At 39.5% G+C, this 10406-nt stretch overlaps 1 protein-coding gene across 1 annotated transcript; it reads left to right on the forward strand.

The window, feature by feature from the left end:
• Nucleotides 1–5219: 5219 nt before the first annotated feature.
• On the forward strand, nt 5220–6138 carry LOC140929484 (uncharacterized). The gene is given in 2 exon segments (XM_073379265.1): nt 5220–5252; nt 5254–6138. Coding segments are annotated over 2 exon segments (495 nt in total). The 3' UTR covers nt 5716–6138.
• The last annotated feature ends 4268 nt before the right edge of the window (nt 6139–10406 follow it).

The raw sequence follows: 10406 nt of genomic DNA on the forward strand, positions 1-10406 counted from the left end.
CTCTTGGATATTGGTAGGAGAAAATTGATGTTGGTCACTATTGGGACTTAAAGGGTTAAACTCAGTGTTCATGGGTCATTCAGTGAGGTTCTGGTGAATTATGTGAGGAAAATTGGCCATTGCAATATTAAAAGGTTCTCTTCAGTTGCTTTAGCTGTTAACACTAACAAAACTGTAGGATCGACTATCCTTGTTTTTACTATCAAAAGAAGAAGCAATGGAATGTTAGATAAAAAATGCATTGTGTACATTTATTAACAATTTTACATATAGTATTATTGTGTAGATCCTCATGGGATAAGTTGTTCATGGGGAAGATATTGTTAACTTGAAAGAAAAAAGGTTCCAAACTCACAGCAAATTTGAACATTCTCGTTCCACTCGCTGGAATAGTCAAATAAAATAAGATGTGATCAGGTATACATAGCTGAGTTGTTTTGCTCTGAGATTTGGAATTTGTTCTTTCATGTTATCACTAGTGCAGAATATTAAAGCTATCGTTTCGGTGATATTTTTTACTGTTTATTCACAAGCTGATAAGTTTGTAAGGCTCGTGTAAATAAACCCTAAAACTTTTACAGTAAAACCTTGCCCATTGAAATTCACATTTACAACCACATTGCTTTTGACAAAGATAGAAATCCGTCAATGCCTCCAACATTATCCTTTTAAAGCTGGCCCTTCCTAGTCTGTTCCAAACAATTTTGTTTGACAGTTTACATTAATGTCATCAATCCATGTATAAGCTACTGCAGCGGTGTTCAGTTTACCAGTGCCACTGATAATTGGCATCAAGCCTCAGTTTTTGCGTGACCCTCTGATGTGGTTATGTTAGAAAGGAAAACTTGCCCAATTATTATTATTCAAAATTATGTTTTTTTTATTTCTCATTGACATCAAACTTCAACAAAAATTGCCACAGTGGTATTAAGCTGAAAAAGTTATTTTCTTGCTGTTGTGCATAGCCACAGTCAAGAAATCATGTAATATGAAAAGACTGACCACAACATCAACAGTTTCTACAGCACCAAGAAACACTTGGTACAGTAGTTTTAGAATACACCTTTTAATAAATTGCAGGTTCTGAGTCCTTAGCCTGCATATATTTTGCACTATCGGGTGAAGTGTGGTATAAAGAAATTACACAGGTTTAGGGGGTGTTATCTGATTTTCCTAGGAAAATCCTCCTTAACCTGTATAGTTTTTCAGATCATGTACCCAGTGTATTGAAAAAATTAATATCTTATATTATTATCTAAGCTGCTTTTGGAGTGGAAAATGAGGAATAGAATCCGTGGCTGTGGAACAGTATTCAGCTTCTTCTAATGTTAATGTCAATTACTGAATTGTAAACATTGTGTGGATCATCCTTTTCCCAGCTCTCCTTTTTCACAATGTTCAGTCCTCCTGAGTCTAAACTCTGAAATCACTGGATACCATACTCTTTGAAGCTTACACAATTCTACAGATATGACTTGACTATAGTGCAGGGCTTTTTTTAGTTTTGGAATTTTTTTCACCCCACAATACCCCAGGATAAACCATTTTCCATCTGCAAGAACCTCAAATTTTAGTGCATTACAATCTGCAATGTTCTCAGGGTCATGTTCAACTCTGATTGGTACCGTTTCCTTTTTAACTCTCAGTTCATAACACTTGTTAAGACCTTCCTGATATCGTTCCTCCCAGTTTCACCCAATGATAGGGAAATATTCCACGAACTCCTGCTCCTCGGTGCTATGACCGGTATCAGTGTCATGCTCTGGCTCTGAACTGCCGGGATCACTGTCAGATTCATCCTCTTCGTCCTCTGAGTTAATGAGTAGGTCCCTCAGTGGATCAACAATCCTTTCTTCTCCATCCTCGTCTTCTGGATCTCAGTGAGAGTGAAAACTGGCGAGACAAAGACGATTCTCGTGATCGAAACAATTGCATGATGATGCCACATCGAGATTCAAGGGTGGAACTGTTTGATCGATCTCCTCGCTATTTGCAATTTTCTTTGGGCAAATAGAAGCTGTCACTGGTGCAGGAATGAGATCAAAATCCTACAATAGAGTAGCAGTAAAAGGTGCAGCTCTCGGATCAGTGTCGTTGTAAAAGAAATTCGGAAACAAAGGGTGAGCATACATGTTTAATAACAATCTGAGAAAACATTTTGCATTGTTTTCGAACTATCACTATCATTCTTACTGTAAAATTGCAACTTGTTTTCAATGACACCAGCGCCGGAGTACTTTCAGAAGCAAACAAAACGTCCACGTTGTGACAGCCATTTGAAGCAGGTAAGAGAGCAACTCGTCTTTCTGCATCTTGTCCAAGAAACTAAAGTGAACTTCCCGACAGACGAGTTCCATACGAGATAAATCTCGAGGTCAGGCATTTAAGTTTTCCTTTGAGATATGATGTACCTACAACATGCAACAATTTTGCAGTGCAGAAGCACTTTCACCTGGAATTGTGTTGAACGACGCCATCAAACCTCTCGAGGCAAGCAGTAGAATCAAGTGATGTCACCAAAATTTTCGATATATCAGTTTGAAACAATGCATCATGGGATACTATTCATTCGTCCTCTGGATGTGCAACAAACAACACCAGCCTTCACTGGGAACCTATTTGCGTACAACAAGTCAATGGGAAATTTAAAATTCAGTGTTTCGAACACCAGTACACCGTTTTTTAAGACCATGTAAATAACATGTTAATATCATCCTTGGAAATCAAAAAAGGGAGACTGATTTGAGCCTGTAAAAACATTGTAAATCAATATAGGGAGACTGATTTCTATGGGGCGCCATACTGGACATTATTGCAAACCTTTGATATATGTGCTAAACTCCAGCTTGATATGCTCATTGTCATATAAACATGCTAAACTCCAAATAAATATGGTGTATCTACTTCTGTTCTATATGGCCATTGTCATATAATCGTGCTAAACTCCAGATAAATAGCCCGCAATAAATAAATACAGCCTGTTTTCAACCCCTAAATTTGCAGTGTTCTCTGAAAAAAATTAGCATCCTCAACTTTTCATTTCGTATGGTATGATGCACCGCGCGCTTTAAGCAATGCCGCTACCCAGATCCCTATCGGCCAAAATAGGCCGCCATTTTGAAAATTGCAATGGGGCAGCAATGGCGGAAAGTAGCGAAGATTTTCGAGAGGCATTATTAAATATCGCTCGCCAGGCAAGGTCACTGGTGGACAATTTTAATGATGGTAATGTGCAGCCTATTGAACAACGAATGTTGAATCAGAGACATCATGAAACGGGAGTGTTGTCGACGCAAACACCATCAAGTCAGACAGGAAATGTAAATATGGAAAGCACACCAGTCAGCACTCGGTTAAGAAATTTATTTCCGACTATTGGTAAGAGATCATTTGGTGGAAAAACTTCTGAAAGCAAATCTAGTAAAGGTAAACGGCCTCCCCCCAAAAAACCAAAGAAAGATATAGTGCATAAAGATGCAGTTCTTCTTTCTTCTCCTGACACGAAATCAGTTCCCACGCACCAGACATGATGTCGATTGGGAAACAACGGTTTTGTTGTTCATGCATTTCCAGTAGATAAGTCTCTACAGGAGGAAGATCTGAGAGCTCAAATAAGAGAGGTATTCCCAGCTCTTAAAGAAACAGACTTTGAATTTGTGAAGTCGTGCTATGGCCAAATAATCACACGAAAGTTAGCTACAGGTCTGTATTTCTCATCTTCCCGTGTTCTTAGCCTTGCTGGGCAAGGGAGCATATACATTCGACCAGCGCATGATATCTCTGGCAACCTTGCTAGCGACATTGACAGTCCTCCCCAGAGTCCAGACCCAGTTCAAGTGGAAGTTGCTGTTGACGAGGCATATAGTGGTCCTTCAAATGCTTCATACCTTTCCGTCACTGGCCCACCAAGCAGTGCAACAGCATCTAGCAGTTCAATACATGTAAACCAGGAAGAGTTAGACCAGTTAAGAGAGATGTTTCCGGAAAAAAGCAGCAGCTTGCTGCAGCGTGCCTTAACCTGCCATGGGAGTGTTAGTCGTGCTGCTCTTTCCCTCTCCTCCCAAAATCTTCCTGATGAAATTGACTCAGATGAGGATGCTGATGCAGAACTTTTAAAGCCTGCTTTTCCAGCTAAAGCTGATTCCTTGGAGGCAGTGTTGAAGTAGCTTCAGAAAGGTTTGAGTACACAGAAACAAAACCTCAGAGTTGATGAAGAAGATATCTTTAGTGATGCCATGGTATACTATTAAGATCCCAGCTTTGATCCTAACAAGCCCTTACGAGTCCTTTGCACAGGGCAGCCTGCTGTGGACACAGGAGGAGTAACCGGACACTTTTTTAGCCAACTTCTCCAAGTCATATGTAACATGTTCTTCCATGGTGACAGTTACAAGCATCCTGTTTACAATGTTGATATTGTTGCTCCTGGTATGATGAAATACATTAAGACAAATATAGTGCACAGCATTTTGCAAGGCGGGCCAGGGTTTCCAGTCTTTAGCCCTTCAGTGTATCAGTACATAGCAGCAGGTGATGTTGACGCGGCAATGATGATGCTGAATTATGGAGACTGTTCTGCATCTGTAAAAGATGTCATTGACAAGGTATTGTATAAATGTACAGTTAAATGATGTGCCCAAATGTAACAGCATACTTGCTATTTTTAGTTCACTGTACGCGATGAATAAATCATTATATTTGGTCGAATGTAAAAACAAACTTAAAAAATTCTCTTTTCATGACTGTCTGCTCAGCCATATGTACCAGATTGATTCTCCTACATTAACAACATTCCAAATAATTTCTGATCCAACTACTGATGTGTCAACAGCTTCTACTGAGGTATAGCACATAAATAGAACGAATGTGCTTGACATCCTAGCGGCTATATTCATGTATCATTATCTACATGCACCAACCTGAGTCCCACAGGACCATAAGTGCACAGATGTATGTTCAACAGATTGACATGCATGTCCTAACAGAAATGCAAGGATTGACCCATAGTTTTTATCGACTTACAGGTTGCTCAGGCCAAAGATGTGTCGACACTTGACCAAGAAGAATGTGCAAATTTCTTGTCTGATTGTGGCCTGGCAGTGGTATTAACTGTAAGCCTAATCTTATCTTAATTGATTCCTTTTATTAAAAAAACCGCTTTGTGACAACTGTAAGAGCATTTTTCAAATTGTATTTTCTATTCATAGAATGACAACAAAATGAGGGTTATCTAAGGGATGATAATTCATGAATGTCATAAGCCGACCCAAAATCGTCTTGGATCAGCTGGGAGAGGGATTGGCTGTACTTGGCTTTCGTGCCAAGATGAGAGAGTACCCTGAGATGTTTGAGGAGCTTTTTGTGCCAAGCAATAAGAGTAGGTTAACTTCAACTCAGCTGGTTGATATGCTAGAGTTTCCAGCTGAGATATGTGAAAATGACAGAATTGTAGCGAATTACCTTAAACAGTTCCTGCATAATGCAGAAGTTGAAATGATGGAAAATTTTGTCTTTTTTGCCACTGGGTCCACTTCTCTGCCCACCTTTGGGCTTGCTAAAATCAAGATTAAATTTGACAACACTCCTTCCATTTTTGCTTCCACGTGTTTGCTTTCATTAACTCTTCCAAATCACTTTGAAAGCGAAGAAGCTTTCAGTTTATTGCTGAAAGCAGTCATTGCTAGTTCTGCAAGGAAATCGTTTAACTGTGTGTGATTAGTCTTAACAGCTAATCCAAGGTCTTTTAAAGTGATGTTGTGTTTTGAAAGGAGTATTTCCTAACTTTTTTAGAGACATTTATTGACTGATACTTGGCAATTGCCACTGTAACATTTTAAGCATATCAAAAAGTATTTCAAGCATATCTCATTGGTGGTAGAACGTTATAGTTATTGTTCATGGTATTTTGCCACTGATACTTGGCAATTGCCGTTGTTATTACATTTTACGCTTTGAAGAGGTATTTGTTCATGCCCATAAAGTTAGCCCTTCAAGGTTTAGAGTTAAGGTTTAACTTGACATGCGATACAGGCTATCCATAAGAACTCAGAAACTAAACAATCTTTTAGGGCTTTTTGTTTGGAAGCTAATTATCCTCCAATAGCTAGGCCATTTGCACTAAGAAGTCACGTGACATCGTTTAGATCAAAATGAAAGTTATATGATTTTGCCTTAAGAAAACAATTCGTGGGTCATAGCTTTAACAAAATAAAAGTGATTAGGTTTTTCAACCTGCACCATTTCCTTAATGAGTAAGTTCGTGACTGGTCACATGACCAGAATTATGTGCTCTGTCAATTTTGGCATCGGCAAGATTCCAACTCATTGTTCAAAGGAAGCATTAGTCACGTTACCTCTTAGTGTAAGTGCCCTTTTCTTATTGAAAAGTCCGTCTCCAAACTTTTGCACTGAAACATTGACATTGTTGCTGTTCATGTTCATAAAGGGAAGTACCTTCATCCCCATGTTTTTTCTTAATATAGTGTTTTGCATGAAACAAACTTTTTTTTGCAATTGGCCAAAATGACTGATTAGTTTATTCTGATTCTCCTTTGTCACAACTTGTAATTTTTGCTCTCTTCCTGTTTTAGTTTCACCACGTATTTTATTTCAAGTACCAAGCACGTCAGTTACAATAAATCTTGGTGTGTGGTCTGTTATTAAAGGCCATGAGACTATTACGCTTATTTTACAAGTTACAAATGGCTATAGCTATGGATTAATTTAATATATAGATTTAGCCAGGGCTAAAAGCGAAGCTCTCGATAATATTTATAGTTTGCTCGAACAAAATATAAAATCGTGTAATGCTAAGCGGTGAAGGCAACGCCGGAGAACAGTTAAAAACAACAATAGGTCTAATAAGCAAAAAAGCAACTTTGCATGTGCAGCACACTTTTTTTGTACATTTCTTTGACTTTGTTTTGCACGACCACAACGTGAAACTTCCAGAAACTTCTTAGCTACACGTTTTATAGAGGAAATGTCGCACGTTTTCTTGTTCACTTTTTTTCACTGCCGCTCATTTTGCATTGGTGGCCGCTAGCATTTCTCATTTTGTTACCGCTGCTACTAAATTTTCATGTTGTTCTTTCAACAAAAAAATACCTGCTTTGTTTTTTTGTTTTTTTTATCTCGCGCCCTAGATCTCTCCCGCCCTTTTTCTCGTTGAGCTTCGCTGGCCTGCCGCTTGCTTTCTCTTTTTCTCGGTCTTTCTCTTGCTCTATATCCCAAATTTGTGTACATGACAAGTAATCTAAGCTTAATACTTTAGAAAACACGGATACAGAAACAATTTCCGCTTTCCGTTTTCGTATTCATTGACGCCTTAGTTGTCTCTGCTTCAAAAGACGCGAGTAGCTATGCGACTTCCTGCAAAATAACCTTGAGTTGCATTTGGGTTGCCATACCTGTTGATTGAGTTGTTTTACATTGGTATGCCTGTGGTGCGGACGGACAGTCGGGCGGGCGGGCGGTCGGTGTACGGTCACGTGATTACCAAATTTTCTCGGATGGGTAGTTTACCACATTTTCTTACCCATGGTGCTCCGCTGCGCGCTTCGCGCGCGAGAGCTCCGCTATAAAGCTATGGGGCTTCGAATTGAGCCTGTGATCAAATAAAATATCAGCGCAAGACTTTAAACACTACGTGACCTCAATGGATAGAAAAATGAGCCCGCGATCCACTCAGGTGATGATGGTCAGCGTATACTCTACTTTGACAGCCGTCAATTAACCTTCATTAGAATGGCGAATATTCGAATTAACAGACATGTGGTGGAAAATGCCAGATCGTGTACCTGAGCGAACCTGAGCCTACGTTATTAGTTTTCTGATAGTGGTCTGCACATGTCCCATTTTGACAGCTGTCAATTGACCTTAATTTGGCTTGCTAATGTAACTTTAAACGACTGTCAGCCAACTGACAGCCTTGCTCGGCGTAGTTTCGTTTTTATGTTGAATTGGTAGGTGTGACATATTATATTAGCTTATATATAGGGGCAAAACGACTGGTCTTTTATCTGAGCCCGCGAGACAGTCATGTGATAATTGTCAGCGGATGTCTGATTTTGACAGCTGTCAATCTAATCGTACTCATACGGATGGCTTACATAACTAAGAGGCTAGTCAAGTTGTGCAAGATCTATTGTGACATTTGACATCGGCTTACATGAAGTGTGTGTACGGGTGGGCGTACGCTACGTCATAACCAAATTTTCTCGGATGGATAGTTTACCAAATTTTCTTACCCATGGTGCTCCGCTTCGCGCGCGGGAGCTCCGCTATAATCAGTACAATTCAAAACATGGACCTAAATGTCCTGCTTTCATTTAAAAATGATTTTGTTTCACGGATCATTGACAGATTTCTTATGATAACCTTACAACTTGTTTTGCTGCTTGATATCAAAATCAACAATACAACAACTACTGTACAGTGAACAAAACTAAAGCAAATGACCTCCAATTTCACTGTTACATGACCTAAATACCAACCAGGACACAGCCAGGATTGGGACTATGACAGCCTTTATTACAACATTTAAATAGGTAATCACTCAAATATAGGTACAATATTAAAATGAAACAGGTAATAAGACTAGGTATACTCAAATGGAATCAACAAATGTATACATAAGTTGTAAAAACAGCAAGACTGTCAGACATAAAGGAAATATATATATAACCAAAAACTACCCAGGGTGGGTAGGGTGGGAAAACAAGTAAATGCAGCTACTAAAGACTGTTTGCTAGCCGAGCTATATTGTGCTAAGGTAAAGGCTGTCTTAGTCCCAGTACCCCCCATATTTGATATTTACAACAGCATCACAACCCTGATGCCTACCCTTTAAAATCAGAACTCATCAGACCGGTTTGCAGACTGTTTCTGTAATGAATCAAGGAATACAAAGATGGCTAAATCTTTTGATTTTAATGGATAACTAACATTAAAATTGGTATGCACCTAAATGAATAGAAGGAAACATTAAACGTCAATGCTATGACATATGCAAGTTATTTCCTTACCTGAACTCACGTGCTACAGCTACACATTGGACACGACAAATGAGAAGCCAGAATGCTTTCTATTTCTTGTACTAAAATTTGCGGATGACACTGAGCAAGTTGATATCAGTAATGATATGGTTACATTGAAATATATTTCTACATTGAAAGTTGAGTTCAGTAAACCTAGAGGGAAAGTTTTTTACACTCAGCCCATAAAATGGCCGGTTGCTTAATCTCTAGGTCCCCTGCCCCTCTTCAAACCCAAACTTAAAGCATCTCATTAAGAACACCCACAAGCTCAACATATTTAGAGATTCGTTCACTCCTTGTTAGGTTTGTGGGTACTAGGGAGTGAAGGTAATCCAGCTGATCTTCACTCAAAGGTATGTTACTGCTGGGAACAATCACCTCTTGATCCTCTTCTGAAACAGAAATGGCATCCTCTTCATCTAACCCATACCAAATTAATTCCTCCTCCGATAAAATACCATCCAGAGGTAAGTTCCTGCCATTTGCAGATCTTAGAATACCTTCTGTTCAAAGCTGAAGAGGAGATGAACCACCTTCTGTGCTAAGGCCATGGTAATTCCACTGCCTGGTAAATTCATCCAGAGATTTCTTAATTTCCTGCAGAAATACAAGGTGAAGGGACAGTAAATGGACTTCATTGATAGGGTCTAATAGACCATATCTTTCCATCATGTTGAACTCGTCTATAAAGCTTCTAAGAACACCACTGGTCACATCTCTATGAAGCCGTTCGACTCTTTGATTGTGCACTGAACTTCCAGTTATCATGCTCCCTCTGTTGACTCCCCGACACTCCAACATCATTCGGGCTACACCCATGTTTTCGAGACCATGGTCACTCCTAACCCTTGAAAGCATTCCATAACTTTGGCAGGCATTCTAAAATAGTGCAAGTACTGTATCGGATCTGTTGTTGTTTGCACAGTGCAGATATGGTATCAACCTAGAATATCCATCAATAGCAGTATGTACCACAAGCCGCCAGCGTATCATCTTATGGTTCCCATCGATGTGCCACAGTGCTTTTGGACCTCGTACATTGTACTTTCTTCGACAAATAGTTCCTCTCCACCGAAGTGCTGTTCCAACTGGATCCAACTCACGCATAAGGTCCCTGACTTTCCATCACTGCACTCTTATTCCCCTGCTATGTAATGCACCTATCATTCTGGTTTGACCAATCCCAGGGGTAACAGTCATTATTTCTTGCATGATTTCTCTTAGTTCTCCATTCCTAAGTGAAGACCAGTTAACCTCCCCCTCGTCCTCAATTTGAAACTCTTGTCATCTTCTAGTTAGAGTTTTTGCGGAAATTCCGAGTAGTTCCGCTATTCTGACCCAAGGAAAGTGCAACTCTCGAAGAAATTG

This window comes from Porites lutea, chromosome 3 (assembly GCF_958299795.1).
Source record: "Porites lutea chromosome 3, jaPorLute2.1, whole genome shotgun sequence".
In the NCBI taxonomy this organism is placed as follows: domain Eukaryota; kingdom Metazoa; phylum Cnidaria; class Anthozoa; order Scleractinia; family Poritidae; genus Porites; species Porites lutea.